The 23,729-nt window shown below is 42.9% G+C and overlaps 1 protein-coding gene across 1 annotated transcript in view; it reads right to left on the bottom strand.

Moving 5' to 3' along the window:
• The window catches only part of lmtk2 (lemur tyrosine kinase 2), a 36,601-nt gene extending 22,947 nt beyond the window's left edge, over positions 1-13,654 (bottom strand). The window contains exon 1 of the mRNA XM_054750529.2: positions 13,324-13,654. Coding sequence (XP_054606504.2) covers positions 13,324-13,426 — 103 coding nt within the window. The 5' untranslated portion in view covers positions 13,427-13,654. The remainder of the gene's footprint in view (positions 1-13,323) is intronic.
• Between the last annotated feature and the right edge of the window lie 10,075 nt (positions 13,655-23,729).

Genomic DNA, 23,729 nt, shown 5'->3' with positions numbered 1-23,729 from the left:
TCCCCCAACAGCTCAAGAGAAGAAAGAAGATCGAAACTCTTCTATTAAATAATAATCAAATACCTGTGTTAGTCCAAATAATCATGTAAAGCTCAATGTTAAATAAATCTGTGAAATACGAATATTAATTACTTGATATTATAATCCTATGACAGTATTTTAATAAGTAATATAACTTTTAAACTACACACTAGACTGATCACACGTAATGTTAAATCACATGACACATTCCTTTGTCTCTCCAATCAGAGCTTTCCTTTCTGACGCGTGGCATAATCTGTGCAGTGTTTATATTTGTGTCCAATTTTGATTCGACCATAAATCAAAACATCTGAATTACAAAACTAACTCCCACGTCACCCTTAACTCAGTTCAAACGTTCTAGAGTTGCGAGCCGGCCACTCGTAACTTTTTAACCACAAAGAACCTTGACAAGCTGGATAATAAAACCTGTTGCAAGCTCCACCTGAAGCAACGCTCCTTCAGAGTAAAAGCTGAACTCAATGACCCTTCAGGGTCCCGCTGATGCCGTCAACCAACTGCCGCTTACCTGGAGGCATTCCAAGACCAGTCTGTCGTACCGTACGCTGTTTCACTGGCTTCAGTACCAAAGGGGGGTCTGAGAACCTGGCATTCTGGATCTGCAACGAAGGTCTCCGCAAGGGTATGTAGCTCGGCAAGATAGCGTCTGAATGTGGTTTTTGAAACTCCAACTATAGTTTAGAGCAAAACATTCGCTCCCACACAGAACTAAGGCTTCTCCGGAAACGAGAGTTCTGATAACAACATTTCACATTTACACCATCCATTTTGCCTCATTCACAACTAGATCCATTCATCACATAGAGTGTTTAGAGTTAGAGTTAGCCTTGTTTTAAATTGTTTAGAAATAAATCTTCTTAAACTTTAAAACTTGTCTCTCTCTCTTTTGACTCTGGGTTATTACAAAATGTTACCTAATCCCTGCAATAACAAGTTCAGATCTTCTGGTTAAAGGTAGTATTCAAAGATACATCAAATTGATTCCATATTTTCTATGGAATCTCACCTTTGATGGTTTCCTACATAAGATGTAAATATGATCCTTTACACTATTGTCGATATTTGTCAACAACATCAATGAATCGTTGCAGCCCTATTTCACATATGATGTTCGTGAATTTTAAAGACAAATTTTGACACCAAGAAGGTGCTTATTTTCAAACAAGGGGAAACGCTATTTTAGGTTTTGTGTGAAAATAAGTCCAGGACTACAAATGCGCTTCACGAAAGTGACATCATCGAACCAGACACGGAGAAAACTGAGGGAAGAGAGCTGTACGTTCAGCAAACTTCCCACAGCAGGAAAGAACCACCATAAATCTGGCCATGTGGTAAGTATCAGCTACGCTAGGGGAGAGGAGATTATGTGGTGATGCCACATATGAGACGGGCCAATTTCTGGTGTGTAGTCATGCTAATTACGACTTTTACAAGCTGATAAATCTCTAAGTACATGACTGGCATGGTCGAAACACCCATCACTACTTTATTTAATTTGCAGTACAACATATGTGCGATCCAGGGCGTAAGGCTAAGCGGATTAGAAAATAACGTTTTTAGCCTCATTGACTTGCATTCATTTTTTCATTCTTCCGGGGAGCCATGAGCCGACCGGAATGGGAGGAGACTTAGGCTCCCCATTTCCTTTGTTTTTTTAATATGTGGTCAGTTAATGGATTTGTTTGATTAACTTTATTTAGATGTCTGATTTTAACACTGAGCAGTGCACAAAATTAAGATTACCAGTTGGTCGAATTCAGAGTTAAAAAACTGATTCAGCTGATGTTACTGGACACATTATAGCATGCAAATAAGGCGGGAAACTAGATATCAGCCATGAAAATCAGCAATAGAAAAACTAATATCGGTCGACCTTTAATTCAGAACCAAACTGAGGGAGTTGTGTGAAGGCGTTTAACATCTGCAGTGCAAACATGACTCATGGATAAATAGTTGTTATTGTTTTGTTTGTTTAAAGGAAATATAAAATTATCAGTCTTACTTCCACTAATGAAGGGCTCTTGTTTACAACTTCTGACTAGCCATGACAGTTACTACTCAGCACTAATGTGTGTTTTGTTTATTTTGGGAGTCACACTCACATGCTTTGAAGGACAGTCTAATATTGCACCTGTTTAAACAGAGGTGTTGTAACAAACTTCCAGTCCAGTGCAGACAGCACAAGACTGAAAAAATATTTAGAAGCAATCACTCGTCCTTCAGATAAAAGCTGAGACTGTGAATTCAACACAGAACAAGCAAACACTGACTGAAAGGGGCAAGTCGGATTTAGCCATTTTTGTTACCAAGAATCAAAGCAAGACTTAAAGGGACAATGTGTAGTATTTATTGTTAATCTCTGGAAATATCCATCAAAATGTTGTTGAAAATTAATTAAATGATGCCCATTTGTTGAAAAATATTGGCAGTTTCTTAGCATATAACCAAAAAAATCAGGTCTAAATTACATGGGAGCAGGTCTTAGTCTCTGGACGATGCCATATTACAGGAGTGGGGAATCCTGGTCCATCGAGGGCCGCTATCCAGCATATCTTAGTTCCAACCCTGCTTCAACACACCTGATTTCAATCAGCAGGTGATTAACAGGCTTCTGCAGAGCCTGATGAGCTGCTGCACAGGTGAATCAACCACTGAATCAGAAGTATTGGAGCAAAGACGTGCAGGAAACCGGCCCTCGAGGACCAGGGCTCCCCACGCCTGCCATATTAGATGCCATGTTTTCTTCTAAGGGAGCCTGTGAGGACAAAATGCATTTACTGATTTGTAACAAACAGTTACAAAACTTTCACCATTCATAAACACTGTTGTTTTACACATTTATCTCTTTACTCATTGTAGGGCTGGGCAATGAATCGAAAATGTATCATTATTGAAATTTCTGACTCTTATGGTGATAATATTTCCCATGCCAATAAATTTAATAATACATAATTGAAAAGATGTGTGTAGGTTGGCAACGTTCATGCCTCTTTAAGAATAGCTTGAGTCACATAAAAATGTGACTCAACGCAATACATGTGACAGCCCCATCTAGTGAACAACTTTTGTTTCTGCGCATACCTGTAGTTATCGTCCATTTATCGTTATAGAGGTCAAATCCTCAATTTATCGTGATATTGATTTTAGGCCATAACGCCCAGCCCTAACTCATTGCTACAAATGAAAGGGAGTCTGATGTGCTTGTCATTTTGCTTAAGTTTGCACTCCCCAGGGCATTTTGAACCTAATGAGGATCAGTTGGTAGGGTCTTACTCCAACACAAAAATACAGCTTGCTTTTAACAATTTAGGAATCTACTGCCCCCTATCGCCATGAAAAATACACACTGTCACTTTAATTATTGAATCTGTCTTTAAATATTTACATAAAAGCAAAAACCCTAGCCAACTAGTTTGTGACCTCTAGAAATTTTTGCTATATGCTCAATCAAGCGGGACTTTTATAAAATAATTCAAATAATGTTTACTGAACTAACACAGCCACATTTTTTAATGAACTCACAACTTTTCTACAGGATTCCTTCCACAGACTTCTCAGTTAGAGCATGTGTAATAAAGGAGTTGTCTGAAGTGAAATATTGATGAGTAGAAGAATTAATGTTTAATAGGCCAACAGTCGAAGTACTTGCTCAAATGGACGTAGCTATAAATGTTCATATGTATTTAGAGCTGATAGATTTAAGTATTTTAAGGTGGTGTAAATAGAAGCCATGGGAATAAAAAGACATCTCCAACGCTCAACTCTTTAAATTATAACCTCTGAGATACATGAAGTGATAACTCTTCTGAAGTTTGTGCTGTAAAAGGTTAAAAACAATCATAAATGCTGGCTACTAAGGCTTGTTGAACTATGTCACGACCTCTGGACACAAGACCAGAAGGAGCAACAGAGTCATAAACAACCGCAGGTGTTTTCCAGCAGAGCAGCAGGTTAGGAGGTGGTTCAGGAGCAAGTTTACCAGAGCTCTACAGGAGATCTGTTCTCTGTTAAACTTTATTAGGAAATTGTTTTGTGAACAAATGCAACAGGGAGATTTCAACTGTACTGCATATTTCGGTAGGTGCTGTCACAAAGAAGAAGCTGACCTATTCTTAAAAGGTTTTTCTAAGAAAAACTTATGTCTGCACCAAGTTGCTGAGAAAACTGCATCATCTGAGTGAAACAGTGGGTTGATCCGGATCAGTCACCAAAGATCTACGTCAGTCAATAGTGTATTCTACTGTAGCTAAAACACAGATCTCAACGTAACGTTGCAATGAATTGTGGGATGTAGCCCTAGACAAGTGTATATTTTGTAGATCTGAGTCACTCCACTCATCTCAAAGTTGTATTTTTGTCTCTTAAAGATGCTCAAACAGGAAGGAACTCAGCTCCACTGTTAAAGGATGAGCTAATTAGACTCTTGATACCCAGATCGGATGTCAGAGGCAACATTTATCATCAATTTCGAAACCCGAGTAAGGTCCGCCACAACATGAAATATAGGGATGTGCATTGGTGAAATTTTGACGATACAATATATATCACCAGGGTTTCCCCCAGAAAATTAGTTAAGCCTGACGGACTCGGCCGTCGGGGAGGTCGCGCGCTCCTCCGTGAGAGCGGGGGTGAGGGGTTGGAAAAGTTCAGCTGCTGTTTCTCACCAGTATCAGCTGATGGAGGGCTCTAGTTTCGTTGCGCCGTTCGTGTTAGCAGACACGGTAGGGTCGGGGAGGGGCATGACGCTTAGCCTGATGGTTGGCCAAGCAAAGCCTGGCGGGCCGCCAGGATTGTAAAGCGCTGGGGGAAACCCTGTATCACAATACAGGGGAGGCGATACAATGTATCACGATATAATTTGATACATTCACTCAGACGTTATTAGCAAATTTTTTAGACTGAATTTATAGTAGGAATATTTAATAAACAGTCTAAACTGATAACATGTTTAACATTAGGTATCTGAACCATAACAGAGGGATTTACATTTCAATGGTGGAAACAAAACCCATTGCACACTGCTGCCAACTAGTGGTCGGCGTTTGAATTACACCAAAAGAAAAAAAATACACAAATGTTTGCATGTAAATTCTTCCATAAAATAGATACACGGCTTTTGAATGTGTTACGTACGCTCCCCCCTTTCGGCCACTAGATGACCTCAGCGGCCTCAGCAGCTCCCTCCTTGTCTTGTATCCTCACCCAGCTGTGTGCAATTGTTAATCACCGCTCTGTGGGTAAAAGGCTCTCCTCAGCATTCAGTCAAGGAGAAGGTCCAGGGTAGTATAGGCTCGGAAGAGTTTATACAATTCTCTTCTCTTGGTGTGCTTGTCTGATTAAAACTTCGTTATTAGACTCGTTTCAACTTTGGTATTTGACTCGTTTTTGGATATTTGGAATTAGGATTAGACTTTTGGTAACTCGACTTCGGACCGGCTTTAGATTTTGACTTTGAATCTGCCTGAGCTTTCCTGCTTCTCAGGACTACTCTTATTATTAGTATTTTTCAGTCAGTTAATCCCCAACCCCTTCTGGGTTGGCGTTTTCCGTTCCCCCCTTTGTAGATAGCTCCTTTAGTTTCATGTATATATATTATTATTGATGTTATAAATACCTTCTGAGCACCTTTTTGTAATAAAATCCTCTGTTTTAGCGACACAGCACTTTGTTATTTCACCCACACACCAATTTTATCACTCCCCCAATCTCATCACTCCTAGAGAGCCGGGGGATGTAATAAATGTTGATATAATATCACGATATATTGCCATATCGATATTGTCTTACAGCCCTAATGAAATATGTGGAAAGGGAAACGGGCCAAGCCAAAGCAAAGTGGGGGCAGTCTTTATTTGGAAGAACCGATTTTCACAGTGTGGAGAAGATCAAGAGGTGCGCATATATTTGTTCGGTACATTTTGCCAGTGAGAAAGGTCCTATGTCTGAGAATGGCGAGCTGATTCCAGCAGCGCTCTCAGATGTGGATCCAGAAGGCAGCGGTGTAAACAAAGAAGATCAACTGAACGTCTCAGCCAAATAGTATACAAACCTGGGCAAAAAAATGACCACAGGTGGGTGGTGTGTAAAAATTAGTTTAATATTTATCACTAAAAGTTTAAAAAAAATACCTTAAAGAAAATGTTACTGGAGTACTGTGAGTAATGAGTAACTGTTTGAGCATAAACATTTGAATTAGGCATCTGTCGGGTTGTTTTTAATCGTTGTCCAAGCGCCCTGTCCCCAAGACCTTCTCTAACTAATGTAACGTGTTTCTACTAAAGGTTTGGGTCCAAATCTAAAAGGTAACAAAATAATGCAATTTTATGTAACATTTCAACATCTTATGCACAACCAGGTGACTACTTACTGTAAATTTGTGTTATAGACAGGTGTTGGTTAATGTTAATTGGTTGTGTGAGTCATCATGAATGGTGTTGACACTAAACATTAAATGTACATCCAGCAAGATTCAGATTTTCCAAGAATTTCTAAACCACCCATCCACTGGTTCATGAGATTTGCCAACACTTGTTGGTAGTGAGTGATTAAACAGTGCTGGAGTGTAAAAACCTGTGATTTCAGTAACAAGTTACCAGTCTAGCTGAGGGTTAAAACAATTTCCTGTCTGACTATCAGCTGCCTTTGTACTAGAAATCATTGACACTAAACCACCAGAAAAGACTCCTCTGATAAAAAATCTTGCACATTTAAATTACATTCGTATTATTTGTCCAGTAAAATCTTACTTTACAAATGCAGAATTATACACTTGCACCACATCTTTACACACTGATAAACATTGACCAAAGAAGATGAGCAAAAGGTTGTCGTGTGATATACTAATAAAAGGTAGACCTGTCCAGCCGCACTACTTTCCTGTAGCATCCTGTTATAATAAAACAACCATGTGGCTGATCATTGACTAATGCTGATAAGATTAGAATATGATGCCGTTACACATTACTGACCCAACCTTCATCATATTCCCTTTGATTATCATGAGGAAAAATGTCAGACATGCTGATGAGATCGAGTACTTGTTGAAAGTATCTGGAAAATGATCTGAGTATTTTATAACTTCCAACTGCTTTACTTGCACTCTCAGATCACCCAGTGATCATAAATCCATGTAACTCCTCTCCTGATCACTGAGTACAGTGAAGATTATTTCCAGGTTACTGGAAAAGCTGTAAGCAGACTGTTTTTATGTCACCATTTCTTTTGATGACTAACAATTTTTATTTCCTGATGCTAAAATGTGATGCAGGTGATGTTTGTGCACTTATCTGTCCATTAGCTTAGTATCTCATGAACCACTGGATGGATCTTTATGAAGCTCTCAAACAGGGTCCACTAGACCTAATACTGATGAATGTTTGTAGTCAATATAATTTAAGATTACCATAAATGATAATGGACTTTGGCACTTACGGAGCTAAAATGTGGTTTTGCAGCAGCTAAAAATCATTTCCATTGTTTCTTTTATTTAACACAAAGTTTTGATGTTCTTATTTTTGTTATTCTGTTCAGAGCAAACTAGTGTCATTGTTGCCATGCGAAGAGTTAAAAAATGAAATGGGGATGTCCCGATACAACTTTTTTCACTTCCGATACAATACCGATATTGCAGCCTTCAATAGTGACCAATACCGATATCAATCCGACATATCGGCACAAATCATACATACTTTTACATATTTCATAGTGTGGAATGTGTAAAAGGCTTGATAAGTAATATTACTCAAACAGAAAACAAAAGCCAACTGTTGTAAGTATAAAAAACTGACCAATTTTTATTAACTTTTCATAAATGTGAACAGCTGAGGTTAGGGACATGGAAAAAAATACCACATTCACTGATCAACTGCTACAAGTTGAGTGTTTAAAGTTCACACACTGCGAAAATCCTCATGTAATGTTTTGTGATCCTGCTTCAAATGCACAATGAGGTTGGATGTATTAATCTTCCCCGGTTCTGTTCCACCATGGGAAACTTGTATGTGAGAATTGCTGCACTGAGCCAAACTGTCTTTTTTGGACATTACCGAAAAACGGCCGACATTGTTCCTTGCTACTTTGCTAGCACACATTGTTCTGATCACGTGGACTTTACATGCTGGATCTGGGTGCTGCTGGATAGAATTGCTGGAATGGAATTGAAAGCAGAACATACTGCTAATATCGAAGATTTTCGATGCAGTCCGATATAATCTGATACAGTGTTTTTGGGCCGATATCTGTAATCAAAATCAATATACGGGACATCCCTAATATTAAGTATTTTATTTTCTCACTAATGTTTCTGCATTTCTTTTAAACCAAAATAATGATCCAAGTCATGACACATCCTGTGATTTAGGTCAAAAAGATGACAGTGTTGTAAACATTATAGAGGTCATTTAAAGTTTGGCCAATCTGGTCAGCACACATTAACTCTGCTCTGCCACCTAACCCACTTAGGTCAAGAGTTATAGTCACTTCATTGCATTATTAAATCATTTTAGCATCTTATAAAAATATAATACAGGTCTATAAGGCAATAAACCTTAATTCCCAAAAATTCAGTCAAAATGAAGGATTTTTTTTACTGAACATTATTTAATCTGCTGAATATTCTTAATAGATGGATTAGTCTGACCATAAATTTGACGTTCTGTCTCATTAACTTGTTGACATTTAACTCAAAATTGTAAATGGCCTGTTTTTAAAAAGTGCCTTCTAGGGTTCTACAACCCCCCAAGCACTTTACAATGTGAACAGTTATTTATGCATGCACATTCACACAATGGTGGTGATGAGCTACATCATAGCCACAGCTCCCTCCGACCACCACCAGCAGGCACGAAGGGTGAAGTGTCTTGGCCAAGATGACGAAAGCTATGTTTACATGGACACTAACTGAAATGGTTCAATCATGCCGTGAGAATACATGCACCGAGCAGTCAATCAGGTTAAATAGGTTGAGCATGCACAGAGTAGTAATTCCCGAAAAAAATTTATTGTAAACAAAGGCCATCTTGTCCGCACGTCTTTTGCCTCGCATTTTATTTTCTTATTCTGTGGCTGTGTTTGTTTCCTTACATTTTTCCCCCCATATTGAACCTTCTTCACATTTTACCTGTATGCGTTTGTTTAACTAACCTACAGGTTCAGCGGTACGTAATGCTACTGCATTATTTTACTCCGACAATTCGATTGAGTGTGTATATGGACGTCAATCGGAATGATGATCAGACAAAACCACCTCTCTCTCAATCGGGATGAAATGTCATTGCGATAACCAGCCCACATACATCTTTCCATTGTTTTATTACCTGATTTATTGGCGTGGGAAAAATGTTATTGGCTAGAGTTAGAAATTTCAATATTGATAAATCTTTGATTTAATTGCTTGATGTTCATCATACACAGAGCTTGTTTTTACTTTTGTTGGCATGTTTCGACATCTATTGCCGCCTTAGTCAGAGCAACCGCCAACGTTGGCGATGTCACTTCTGTTTATCTGCGGTAAACAGAGGATAATATCGCCCTCTATAGCCGGCCCCTTCTCCGTTGATGACCAAATCTCAACGCCTGTAGCAGGCAACAGAGGACAATATTGTCCTCTGACAATATCGTCAGCAGAGGACAGATAAACAACATCGACGGTTGCTCGGATGAAGGCGGCAGTAGACGTCAAAACAAGTCAGCAAAAGTAAAAACAAGCTCTTTTTGCCTTGTGTATAATGAAGAACCACAAGAAATTAAATCAGAAAAAACACAGAACAAACATAACAAAGATGATACATTTTCTATTTAATGCCCAGCCCTAATTGCTTGTATGTGGGACTTTTTGACTTCAGTTTGGTCATAAGAGTGTGATATAGGCTCTGTTACCTATTTCTATAGTGTTTTGGATCATTCATAAACAACACCAGTTTAGATTGCATAAAGCGGGTGGTTTATTCTTAAAATGTATTCATAATATGCATTTATAAGAGATTTTAGATTTTAAAACACAGAATCTGAGAAACTTAATAGGAATTTATGTGTTGTCACATTTCCTCCACATGTTTTAGAGATGATGCGTTGCTTTCACGTCTTCTCCTTTTTGTCAATGTCCAGGGTGTTTCCTGTGTTTGTGTGGCGGTCACCTCCAGCTATTTTTGTGCCGCCCCAGCCTGATTTCCCTCTGCCCCCAGCTATTGACCCTTTGCACGTGACGTCACGCCACTCCTGTGACCGCCCCCTTCTCCATGATGGACGGCAAAAAGACCGTTTACACCCGTAGAAACTCCAGTGAAGGTAGTCAAAACAAGCCAGTTTGTAGCCTTTTATCTCTTTTATTTAGTTGATTTGACAGTAAAATGGTTTTAGCTTGCTGCGTGGTTGGCTGCACTAACAGACAAGGATGAAAACGCAACTTGTTTTTTCTTCTCCTACCTGGATCAAAATGTCTGGTTTATCATCCAGGAGCAGGGATCGGGTTATGGAGGGCTAGATATCTTTCAGGGAAAGATCCAGTTTCTGCCTATATTACAATATTTATGAACTGTCAGCGTAGCGGGATTCTTTTGAGCGGAGAAGACGCAGAGCGCTGATCGTTGGTGCGCCCACTGCGTCCGGCGCACTATACATTCTCAAGGTGGCGCAACAAAACCCTATTATTAACACAGGATCATTCATGTCCGTTTATATCCTCTGGTACTCGGTCTTTTAATCGTTCCTGACGCACTCTGCTATCCGTGCGCTGCAGTGATTTCACCTAACTGACGCAGCATCGAAACGCGCACAATGCTTTGCAGTAAGGAGTTCCCTTTGATGATCTGCTCAAAAGTTACTGATGAGGTGAAAAAGTAAGAATCCAGACAGCAGTTTTTCTAGAGAATTTAGAGGAGATGCAGGAAGATGAGAGACAGACAGGACAGGAAAATGGTTAAATAAAAACAAGAAAACAAAACTTGAAAGTCAAATGTCGGTAGATTTATCTCCACTACACGTTTTTACCTGTACAAAACAATAAGTTACACACATGTAATATTTATACATCTGATACAATTCAGATCACCTTCAAAACTCACGCACCCAGGGCCGTTTCAAGGCATTTTGGGGGCCAAGGCAAAACGGGATACCTCCCTAACCCGTACATAATAGACATGCCGTCATTACATTGTTAGCAGCAGAAAACAAATGTTATTACCATTCCAAAATATAAATGCATGTTATTGAAATGCATTATGTTTTACTGGATATATTTATGTGTTATTTTGACTAAGACGAGTGTTATTATGGTGGTGGTGGTCGGAGGGACCGGTGGTGCCTGTGCTCGGCAGCCTCGCCTCTGTCAGTGCGCCCCAGGGCAGCTGTGGCTACATCATAGCTCATCCCCACCAGTGTGTGAATGTGTGTGTGAATGGGTGAATGACTGATTGTGTTGTAAAGCACCTTGGGGGGTTCCAGGACTCTAGAAGGCGCTATATCAAATACAGGCCATTTACCATTAATACCAACCTAAAATGTAACTGAAATGTTGGTCAAATATTTAAAAATATTTTAACTATAAATATCAGATGGGAAAAAGGGAACTAAACACCAATCTAACGCATCTTATTGAGCCTTTTATTATATTTTGCCTTTAAGGCAGTTGAATGCACAGAGTATGCACGTGCTGGCGCATGGTCAGGATGGTACCACCTCTGCCTCATTTTGAGCAAGGAAAAACCCTGATGTCATTTCAATGCTGCTTGATTTTAGTTTATTTAGCATAAGTATTCTGGCATTTAAAAATGCTGTTGACGTAGAGCTGGGCAATAAATCGAAAATTTATCGTTATTGAAATTTCTGACTCTTAGAGGTAATTATTCCCATGTCAATAAATTTGATATTAATAAAAATGAAAAGATGTGTAGGTTGGCAACTTTCACAGCCCTTTAAGAAGCCGTACAACCTTGAGTCACGTAAAAATGTGACTCAACATTATACATGTGACAGCCCCATCTACTGGACAACTTTTATTTCTGTGCGTTTCTGTAGTTATCGCCCATTTATCGTCAGAGGTGAAATCCTCAATATATCGTGATTCGTGATATTGATTTTAGGCCATATCGCCCAGCCCTACATTGATGGTTCAATACCGATCAGATGAGACAGTTAATGCAATGGTTTGGTTAAACTGTTTATCAATTGATCAGCTACAGTTTAAATGAAAATGAGGTTTCTGGATTCCAAGGAAGTCATTTTAAAACTGCTTTTTTTTCCACCTTCAAAACATAACCAATACATGAGCTAATTTTCCTTTGGGTACAAATAAAGTCTGATTGATTAAATACATTATTTCAGTTTGAACAATATCCACAGTTAGTGAGAAACATAACTGTGTCACTTCTTAAAGTGACAGTGTGTAGTTTCACTAGCGATAGGGGCAGTACATACTTAAACGATTGAAAGGAAGCATTACTTTTGTGTTCAAGTAAGAGTTGTGTTCATGGGAGCACAACCTCCAGCAAAATAGCAAGAACATTAGATTCCCTTTCATCACTGATGAGTGAAGAGGTAAATGTGTAAAACAACAATGTTTATTAATGGTGAAAGTTTTGTGACCATTTGTTACAAATCAGTAAATGCATTTTGTCCTCACGGGCTTCTGTAGAAGGAAATATGGCATCCAATACGGCATTGCCCAGAAACTTAGACCCGCTCCCATGTATTTTAGAGCAGATTTTTATGGTTGTATGTTATGAAACTGCCAATATTTTTAAACAACTGGGCATGTTTTAATTCATTCCCAACACCATTCTGATGGATATTTCCAGAGATTAATGGTAAAAACTACACATTGTTACTTTAATAAACTTGTAGTTTAAATATCCATCAATCAAATTTAATACTAATATGACCGCTGACATTTCTGTTATTTGGGGTTAAAGGTCAACCCGTGACTAAACACAGCGCCTTACAATATCTCCCTGAGAACAGGTGGAGGAAAAGTTTGTTTATGATTAGCTTGTCAGTTTGCCATTTAGCCAGTCGTGACTTTGACGTACGGTTGCTTTCTGTTAAGTGGGGTTAAATATTTACCTCCTAATTCCGACAAAAAGTAAATGTTCTAATGTCCCAAGTCTATTACATAAACAACGGTTGCATATAGGTAATTATACATAAAAGCTTGTGTTAGCATTTAGTTTCATCTTAGCAACAAACCATTCCACCAAACGCTAGCTTACAGGTTTACACGTTAAAGACAATAAAATGAGCGAACTGATGGTTATTTAGCTGTGTATGAACTCTGTGGGGTTGTCTCACCTGATTTATGCAGAAACCGAAGAGGAGCAGCTTCACTGAACCAAGATGCCGACAGAAAAATGCCACTGACCAGCAACAACACAGATCCACGGCGTCTCTCCATCCTTTCGGCTCACCCAACAAAACGTTAGCCAACTAAAATCTTATACAAAATAACCAACAGAATGACTGAATGAATTGTTTCAACCATTGATACCCAATTTAGCGTCAGCGTAAGCTACATAAATACGCATATTTTCGGTCTGTTTAGCCACTTGCTACTCGCGAGCTAACTGGCTTCGGTTAGCATGTGAAGGCTAACAGTTTCAGCTGACGACAGCAAACGTCGCTACGAAACGTAACGTCCCGTTGCCCATGGAGAGGAAAAACAACGATCACCTCTCGTGACCTGTCATGTTTGGTGAATGCGTCCCAATGTCAATGAAACGAATACAACTACAACAATCCAACTGAAAACAACCCTCAGTATCATGGAACACCTCTCCCCCAAAGCGCCATGTTCCTGTAAAACGTCATACGACGGAGAGAGGCGTCAAACTCAAGATGACTGACAGGTACGTAAACCAATCAAAACGGAGATGTCCTTTGCGTTAAATTAGAACAGCCAATTAACTTCGAGTTTTCTTGTCCATCAAGTAAATCCAGTCATGTGCTGAAAATCTCGTACTTCCACTCGCAAACATGACAGGCGCTCAATGGAAAACGACCTGCCTGGATAAAAAGTTTATTTGGTTTAACTGAAAAAAAAAAAAACAATTCATAGTGCACGAGACATTTTACTACTGTCACTGATAAATATTGAACAACAGGTGGACGCGTTAATCTAAATTGTTTATTTATCTTTATCTTCACTTGTTTCCTTCATGATATTAATAGTTACAATGACTGGCCAAAAAATAAAAATTAAAGGCCACACACATTTTTATCATTAATCAGCTTTGATTACAGTACACATTCACTGTGTCATTGTTTCAATAACCTTCTGCAAGGTCACACAATTTATTTCCACCCAGTGTTGTGTTAATGTTTCACCAAGATCTTGCATTGATGATGGTAGAGTCTGACAACTACGCAAAGCCCTCTCCAGCACGTCCCAACGATCCTCAACGGGATTAGGGTCTGGACTCTGGTGGCCAATCCATGTGTGAAAATGATGCCCCGTGCGCCCCGAACCACTCTTTCACCATTTGAGCCCAGTAAATCCTGGTATTGTCATCTTGGAATATGCCCGTGCCACCATGGAAAAAAAATACATTGATGGAATAACCTGGTCATGCATTATATTCAGGTAGTCAGCTGACTTAATTCTTGGAGCATATCCTGTTGCTGAACCTAGACCTGACCAACTGCAGCAACCCCAGATCATAGCACTGCCCCCTGAGGCTTGTACAGTAGGCACTAGGCACTAGGCATCACTTCATCTGCCTCTCTTCTTCTCCTGATGCGCCCATCACTCTGAAACAGGGTCCATCTGGACTCTGCAGACCAGTTTTTAATAATATGTTGGACAATTATTAACTCAGTTTTAGTCATTTCTGTAGTCTCCTTAGATGTTTTCTCTGCTTGATGCCAATGATCTGACCCTTCTCAAACACATCAACGTCTATACAACCACCAGATGTGGCTTTCTCTATGGTTGTTAAACAAATGAGAAGCAATTCATTGCACCAGTTGAGGTTAAATAATTTGTTTCCAGCTGAAAGATAATCGCCCATGCAGTAATTATCCAGTGGGAGGCTCATACCTGTTTGCTTAGTTAAATCCAGGTGGCACTTTTTTTGGGGCCAGGCAGTGTAATTTATAAGCATGAAGAAATCTTTAAGTTTTTAATAATTTATATAAAAGCATACAAATTCTCATAGCTTTTTTTTTTCTTTTCAAGGATATTAAAGGGTTTAGACGATAAGAGTAGAGTAGAGTAGATAGGAGAGAAGATAAGACTGAGATCCTCATCTGTGTCCCAGACAAGCTGGTTCTCAAAGTCAGAGACTCTCTTGGTCAGCTTGCTTCTCACACCAAACCTTCCGTCAGGAATCTTGGCGTGACCTTTGACCCAGCTCTCACCATGGATTCTCATGTCAGTTCTCTTGTTCGCTCTTCCTTCTTCCATCTCAGGAACATTGCTAAGCTGAGTCCCATTCTGTCCTGCTCTGAACTTGAGACAGTTATCCACACCTTCATCTCCTCATGCTTAGACTACTGTAACTCTCTTTTCACGTGTCTGAGCAGAACCTCCCTGAACCGTCTACAGGTGGATCATAATGCCTGTGCTCGGCTTCTGACCAAGTCCTCCAAACACACCCACATCACCCCGCTTCTCCTCCAGCTTCACTGGCTGCCAGTCAACTTCAGGGTTCATTTCAAGATCCTGGTCTGGTCTATAGGGCCTTACATGGACAAGCACCATCTTACTTGGCGATCTTCTTAGTCCCTACACCCCCAGCAGGACCCTGAGGTCCAGTAATCAAAGCCTACTGGTTGTGCAGCGCACCAGGCTAAAGACCAAAGGTGACAGATCATTTGTTGCTGTGGCCCCCAGACTCTGGAACTCTCTCCCCCTGAGCCTGAGATCAGTGGACTCAGTGGTCTCCTTTAAAAAACACCTGAAGACTCACTTGTTCAAGCTGGCTTTTGTACGACCTTCTTCACCACTCTCTCTTTATTCTGCTCTCCCCACCTATTCCACCTTCCTCAGGATCCACTGATTTCCCTCTTTCCTATTCACTCTCTCTCTTTCTTAACATTTTTTAATCACAATTGTCTTTTTTGCTCATTTAAAATATGTTTTTAACCATTTTCTAAATTCTTTTTTATATTTTTACATTTTTTGTTTTTGTGAAGCACCTCGTGATTTTTATCTTGAGAGGCTCAATAGAAATGATATTTTCTTCTTCTTCTTTAGAAGAAAGTTGTTTCTTATATTTCTAGAACTGGGAAAATGCATGCGTTTGTAACAAACTTAAAAAAATGTATTGCTTGATATTTGAAAAACTTAAAGGGACTTTACGGAGTTTTGAATTTTTATGCTCGCGATTGCCCCATCAGGCCAAAAGCGTAACGGCAGCTTCAATAGTAGGCTCGTGCACGAGGCGCACATACTGTACGTGCACACTCCTTAACGAAAATAACAGCTGAGACAGTCCTGTGTGTGTTTGTGTGTGTGGCCCGGAGGACAGAGGACAGAAGAACGTGCAGCTAATTAATTAAATAATTTGGTTCTGTACCTTTCTCTTCAGCACAGCCGACAAAGGTTTAAGATGGGTCAGTCTCCCTGCATGCTCAGATCATTCCCTTCCCTTGCTTGAAAAATTGTTCCAAAATGAAAGTTGAACCCACATCTTTTTTTATCTGTGAATTCAATGCCGTTCGGCGAGTCTCAAATAAAAATTCGGGCATCTTACTGTAAAAAATATACCATTAATGTAAAAAAGAAACTCTAAATAAACTATATTCACTTCAAGAATCAAACCCAGATCTTCCGCATGACGGTCCGCCGTCTTACTAGGTGAGCTATACCAACAGTGATGTCTTCTGTATCTGTAATATTTATATCGTTGATGACAGCTGAAACAACGTTCAAAGAACGGTTCGGAGCAAAAATGACTATTTTGTTGCTAATTTACAGGAAATATCTAGAAGAAAGTAGCTAAGCGTCCTCAGAAATGTAGCTAGGTTCATCACTAGGCGTTAGGAACAGCGACAAAGTCGCTGAGTTGGCACTACCTCACTCTCTGCTGCTAAAGCTACTGATAGCGAATGCTACGGGCTATGCCTGAGCGTGAACGCGCATGAAGCAGCCTGCTCTACCCGAGCAGCTCTCTTTTTCTGTGATTTTACAGAAAAACAGGTAATCACAGTAAAATGCCAGGGCTCATTCTACCGGACCAGGGCATTGCAGGAGAATGTATGAAGAAGAAATTTATTATTTCTATACATGTTATGGTGGTCAAACTTCCATAATGCCCCTTTAATCCTGATATTGGGGTCCATTTGGAACGTGGATGGGTTTAAAAAACAATATACATATAAAACATTTTTCTCAAAGTTGAGACACACAAACATTTCAGAAAAAGAAATTTCAAACAGCTATTTCAATTGTTATTTCAACATTCACTTCTTTTTTAATTTTAGAAAAGTTTAATGCATGTTGAAGTCTCAAGAAGTTTGAGATTTATGGTTTTGTCATCGTCGTTTTCGTCGTCTTCCTCCGCTTATCCAGGTCGCGGGGCAGCATCCCAACTAGGGAGCTCCAGACCGTCCTCTCCCCAGCCCTCTCCACTAGCTCCTCCGGCAGGACCCCAAGGCGTTCCTGGACCAGATTGGAGATGTAACCTCTCCACTGTGTCCTGGGTCGACCCGGGGGCCTCCTGCCGGCAGGACATGCCCGAAACACCTCCCCAGGGAGGCGTCCAGAAGGCATCCTGACCAGATGCCCAAACCACCTCAACTGACTCCTTTCGATCCGGAGGAGCAGCGGTTCTACTCCGAGTCCCTCCTGAATGTCCGAGCTCCTCACCCTATCTCTAAGGCTGAGCCCGGCCACCCTACCGAGGAAACTCATTTCGGCAGCTTGTATTCGCGATCTCGTTCTTTCGGTCATTACCCAAAGCTCTTGACCATAGGTGGGGATTGGGATGTAGATCGACTGGTAAATCGAGAGCCTGGCTCTCTGGCTCAGCTCCCTCTTCACCACGACAGATCGGCTCAGCGTCTGCTGCACTGCAGACGCCATACCAATCCGCCTGTCGCTCTCCCAATCCCTCCTTCCCTCACTCGTGAACAAGACCCCAAGATACTTAAACTCCTCCACTTGAGGTAGGACCTCTCTCCCGACCCGGAGTTGGCAAGCCACCCTTTCCCGGTCGAGAACCATGTTCTCAGATTTGGAGGTGCTGATCCTCATCCCAGCCGCTTCACACTCGCCTGCGAACCTACCCAGAAAGAGCTGAAGGTCAGAGCTGGATTAAGCTAGGAGGACCACATTATCTGCAAAAAGCAGAGACGAGATTCTCCTGCCACCAAACTCAACACACTCCACATCTCAGCTGCGCCTAGAAATTCTGTCCATAAAGGTTATGAACAGAACTGGTGACAAAGGGCAGCCCTGGCAGAGTCCAACCCTCACCGGGAACAGGTCCGACTTACTACCGGCTATTCGGACAAAACTCACGCTCCTCTGGTAAAGGGACTGAATGGCCCTTAATAAAAGGCCACCCACCCCAAACTCCTGGAGTGTCCCCCATAGGGTGCCCCTGGGGACACAATCATAAGCCTTCTCCAAATCCACAAAACACATGTGGATTGGTTGGGCAAACTCCCATGCCCCCCCCCCCCCCCCCCCATCACCCTTGCAAGGGTATAGAGCTGGTCCACAGTTCCACGGCCAGGACGAAAACCACATTGCTCCTCCTCAATCTGAGATTCAACTATCGATCGGACCCTCCTCTCCAGTACCTTGGAGTGGACCTTTCCAGGGAGGCTGAGGAGTGTGATCCCCTTATAGTTGGAACACACCCTTAGGTCACCCTTCTTAAAGATGGGGACCACCACCCCGGTCTGCCACTCGGAAGGAACTGCCCCCGATGACCATGCAATGTTGCAGAGACGTGTCAACCATGACAGCCCTACCACATCTATAGCCTTGAGATACCCAGGACGAACCTCATCCGCCCCCGGTACTCTGCCGCTGTGTAGTTGTTTGACTACCTCAGTAACTTCTGCCCCCGAGATTGGACAGTCCATCCCCAGGTCTCCCGGCTCTGGCTCCTCCTCGGAATGCATGTAGGTGGGATTGAGGAGCTCCTCAAAGTATTCCTTCCACCGCCCGAATATAGCCCCAGTTGACGTCAGCAACTCCCCATCCCCACTGTAAACAGTGTGAGCAAGTTGCTGTCTCCCTCTCCTGAGGCGCCAGACAGTTTGCCAGAACCTCTTTGGCGCAGATCAATAGTCTTTCTCCATGGCCTCACCAAACTCCTCCCACACCCGAGATTTAGCCTCGGCAACTGCCACTGCTGCACCCTGATTGGCTATCCGGTACTTGTCTGCTGCCTCCGGAGACCCACAGACCAGCCACGCCCTGTAAGCCTCCTTCTTCAGCCTGACGGCTCCAGGAACCTCTGGTGTCCACCAGCGGGTACGGGGGTTGCCACCACGACTGGCACCGGCCACCTTGCGACCACAGCTAGCAACAGCCACCTCAACAATCGCAGAGTGGAACAAGGCCCACTCGGAGTCAATGTCCCCCACTGCTCTCGGGACGCGGTCAAAGCTCTGCCGGATGTGGGAGTTGAAGACCGTCTTGACAGGTTCTTCTGCCAAGTGTTCCCAGCAGACCCTCACTATGTGTTTGGGTCTGCCAGGTCTACGCGGCATCTTCCCCTGCCATCTGATCCAACTCACTACCAGGTGGTGATCAGTTGACAGCTCCGCTCCTCTCTTCACTCGGGTGTCCTAAACATATGGCCACAGGTCAGATGATGTGACTACAAAGTCTATCGTCGACCTGCGACCTAGGCTGCCCTGGTACCAAGTGTACCGATGGGCATCCTTATGTCATGTTGTGAGGGTGGAGATGGTGGACCAAGTGTGGTGGAGGGTTCCAGGAGGCAGAAGAGCAGGCACGGATGAAATAAAAATGGATTTAATAGCAACGGGAGTGACAGGACAAAACGAGACATGCACATACATGACAGAATGATCTGACCAAACCTGGACCTGTGGTGAGCCTGCCTTTCTGTTCTGGAGGATTATTTTTTTCTTTTTATCCTTTTCAGCGGAGGTAGATTCCGGCTTGGAGTTGTGTTTCTCGGCACATCCTACCTGTTCTCGGGTGGTCGAGCCTTCTGGGTGATCCTGGCGTATCCTATCAGTTTCCGGGGTGGCCAAGGTCTTTTCTCCTCTCCTGATGTTCTGCCCCGTCCTGTTTTTTACGGAAGCTGCCATTTCCTGGAGTTCTCTGATGGAAGTAAAACCCCCTACGCACGCCATCATTCTCCGGGGTGGTAGGGCTGGTCTTCCTACTCCGTGGTCTGCTTCCCTTCACTCGAGCCTGCCTGTGGATGCTGTCGAGTCACGGTGTGCACCTGCTCCGAACTGTCGTTGAGTACCTGCTACCGCTCCTGGTTCCCTCGCGTCGCTCCTGCTGTTTCGTCCCACTTCCTGGTCCACGCCTGCAGGGTCTATGCCTGCAGGTCCTTCACGCGGCAGTTCCTGCTGGGTCTCACGCCTGCTGCTGCAGTTCCTGCTGGGTCTCACGCCTGCTGCTGCAGTTCCTGCTTGTTCCCACGCCTGCTGCTGCAGTTCCTGCTGGGTTCCACGCCTGCTGCTGCAGTTACTACAGGGTCCCGTCCCGGCTGCTGCGGTTTGTCTTCATGTTCCAGTCAAGTCTTCGTGTCCCAGCCAAGTCAAGTGTTCCTGTCCAGCCTAGTCAAGTGTTCCTGTCCAGCCTAGTCAAGTGTTCCTGTCCAGCCAAGTCAAGTGTTCCTGTCCAGCCAAGTCAAGTGTTCCTGTCCAGCCAAGTCAAGTGTTCCTGCTCCAGCCAAGTCAAGTGTTCCTGCTCCAGCCAAGTCAAGTGTTCCTGCTCCAGCCAAGTCAAGTGTTCCTTCTCCAGCCAAGTCAAGTGTTCCTGCTCCCATCAAGTCAAGTGTTCCTGCTCCCGTCAAGTGTTCCTTCTCCCGTCAAGTGTTCCTGCTCCCGTCAAGTGTTCCTGCTCCCATCAAGTCTTCCGAGTCCTGTCCCCAGTCAATTCTTCCCAGTCCTGTCCCCAGTCAAGTCTTCCCAGTCCTGTCCCCAGTCAAGTCGTGTTCCCGGTCTCCTGTGTTGTGTGGCCTTGTGGGCGTCTGGTATCCGCCCCTTTTGGGGGGGGGGGGGGGGGTACTGTCACGATCTATCCCTGCCCTCCTGATTGTCTCTCTCCTGCCCTGATTAGTCCGTATTGTTTTCACCTGTCCCTCGTTAACCTGCCCATGTTTTCCTAATTAGCCATGTGTACTATACCACCTGTTTTGCTCCTGTCCTTGTCGGATCATTGTTGCTTGTAGTCATTGTTGTTTTGTTCCTGTCGTTCCCATTCCACCATTAAAACCATTTTTATTTTTTATCCGTGCCTGCTCTCCTGCCTCCTGGAACCCTCCACCACACTTGGTCCATCATCTCCACCCACACATCATGACACCTTATGTTCGAACATGGTGTTCAATATGGCCAAAATGCGGCTTGCACAGAAGTCCAATAACAAAACACCACTCGAGTTCAGATCAGGCGGGCCGTTCCTCCCAACCACACCCCTCCAGGTCATGCTGTCATTGCCCACGTGAGCATTGAAGTCCCCCAGCAGAACAATGGAGTCCCCTGATGGAGCACTATCTAGCACTCGTTCCAGAAACTCCAAAAAGGGTGGGTAATCTGAACTGATATTTGGCACATAAGCACTAACAACAGTCAGGACCCGTTCCCCGACCTGAAGGCGCAGGGAAGCTACCCTCTCGTCCCCTGGGGTAAACCCCAACACACAGGCAGCATCAAAAAGGGTGAGTAATCCGATCTGATATTTGGCGCATAAGCACAAACAACAGTCAGGACCAGTTCCCCGACCTGAAGGCACATGGAAGCTACCCTCTCGTCCCCCGGGGTAAACCCCAACACACAGGCAGAGTCTTGGGGCTAACAAAAAGCCAACTCCAGCCCCCTGCCTCTCACCTGGAGCAACTCCAGCAAAGGAGAGTGTCCAACCCCTCTCAAGGACTTGGGTTCCAGAGCCAATGCTATGTGTCAAGGTGAGTCCGACTACATCTAGCCGGTACCGCTCAACCTCTGCCACAAGCTCCTGCTCCTTCGCCGCCAACGAGGTGACGTTCCATGTCCCAATAACCAGTTTCCTTGTCTGGGGATCGGACCGCCAAGGCTCCCGCCTCGGTCTGCCACCCGATCCACACTGCACCGGACCCTTCGTGTTCCTCCTACTGCAGATCTGGAAAAAATCATTTATGCCTTTGTTACATCACGCTTAGACTATTGTAACGCTCTTTTTACTGGTCTCAGCAAAACCTCCCTCTCACACCTTCAAGCCATCCAAAATGCAGCAGCCAGACTCCTCACCAAATCCAGCAGACGAGCTCACATCACTCCAGTTTTACAGTCCCTCCACTGGCTCCCGGTAGAATATAGAATACAGTTTAAAGTTTTAGTCCTGACCTATAGAGCTCTTAACAACCAGGCTCCAAGCTAACTATCTGAGCTTTTATCCCCACACACCACCTCACGGAACCTTAGATCCACATCTGAAAACCTCCTGGCTGTTCCTCGAACCAGACTGAAAACCAAAGGCGACAGGGCCTTTCACACTATTGCCCCCAGACTTTGGAACAGTCTGCCTTCAAATCTCGGTCTCTCTAACACTGCAGAGGTCTTTAAAAATCATCTAAAAACTCACCTTTTCATCCAGGCGTTCCTACCCTAAATGTTCTAAAAGATGGCTTTGTTCGGGTTCACACCTTCACTTTCTTTTACTCCTGATTTTATTTTCTATTTTATCACTGCTATTGTTTTTCTGATGTTTTAATTGATTAGAGGTATTTTCCTGATCTTACTCAAGTTGTAAAGCGCTTTGTGATTTATATCTGCGAAAGGCGCTCTATAAATAAACTTTTACTTACTTTTACTTACTTACTCCTGCGGATGGTGGGTCCACAGTTGGATGAGCCCATGTATATGGTTCGGGCTGGGCCCGGCCGAGCCCCATGGGCAAAAGCCCGGCCACCAGGCGCTCGCTCACGGGCCCCAACCCCAGGCCTGGCTCCAGGGTAGGACCCCGGTAACCCTCCAGGCCGGGTACTCCGACCCTTTCTTTTTACATCCATGAAAGATCTTCTGAACCATTCTTTGTCTCACCCTTCGCCTAAAACCCATTTGTCATGGGAGACCCTACCAGGGGCTCCTAGGATCATTAGGGCACTCAAACTCCTGCACCACGATAAGGGGACGGTTCAAGGAGGAGCTGGTTTTGTATGGAAAGAATATATACATATACATATACATATACATATATATATATATATATATATATATATATATATATATATATATATACACACACACACACGCACACACAATAACATACGGATGAATTTATTGTAGGTGCAAGCATGACAGTGATTTATACAGGGAGTGGGTTCTTCCCTTGGAGGCCCAGTAGGATGGCTAGCAATTTTCTTGGGATGGCCATTGCCCCCCCCTGGCCACCCCTTGTAGGCACCACTGCCTGTGTGACTCTTACCTAAATGCAACCTTAAAAATCAAAACAGCTATTTTTGTCACATTTGTCCAATGAATTATTAAACCACTGAAGTAAATTTTTGAGTAGCTTACATTGAAATTCCTTTTAATTTGTCATCAATAAAAACCAC

Source organism: Nothobranchius furzeri, chromosome 12 (genome assembly GCF_043380555.1).
Source record: "Nothobranchius furzeri strain GRZ-AD chromosome 12, NfurGRZ-RIMD1, whole genome shotgun sequence".
In the NCBI taxonomy this organism is placed as follows: Eukaryota; Metazoa; Chordata; class Actinopteri; order Cyprinodontiformes; family Nothobranchiidae; genus Nothobranchius; species Nothobranchius furzeri.
This window is presented reverse-complemented; position numbering and strand designations above follow the sequence as displayed.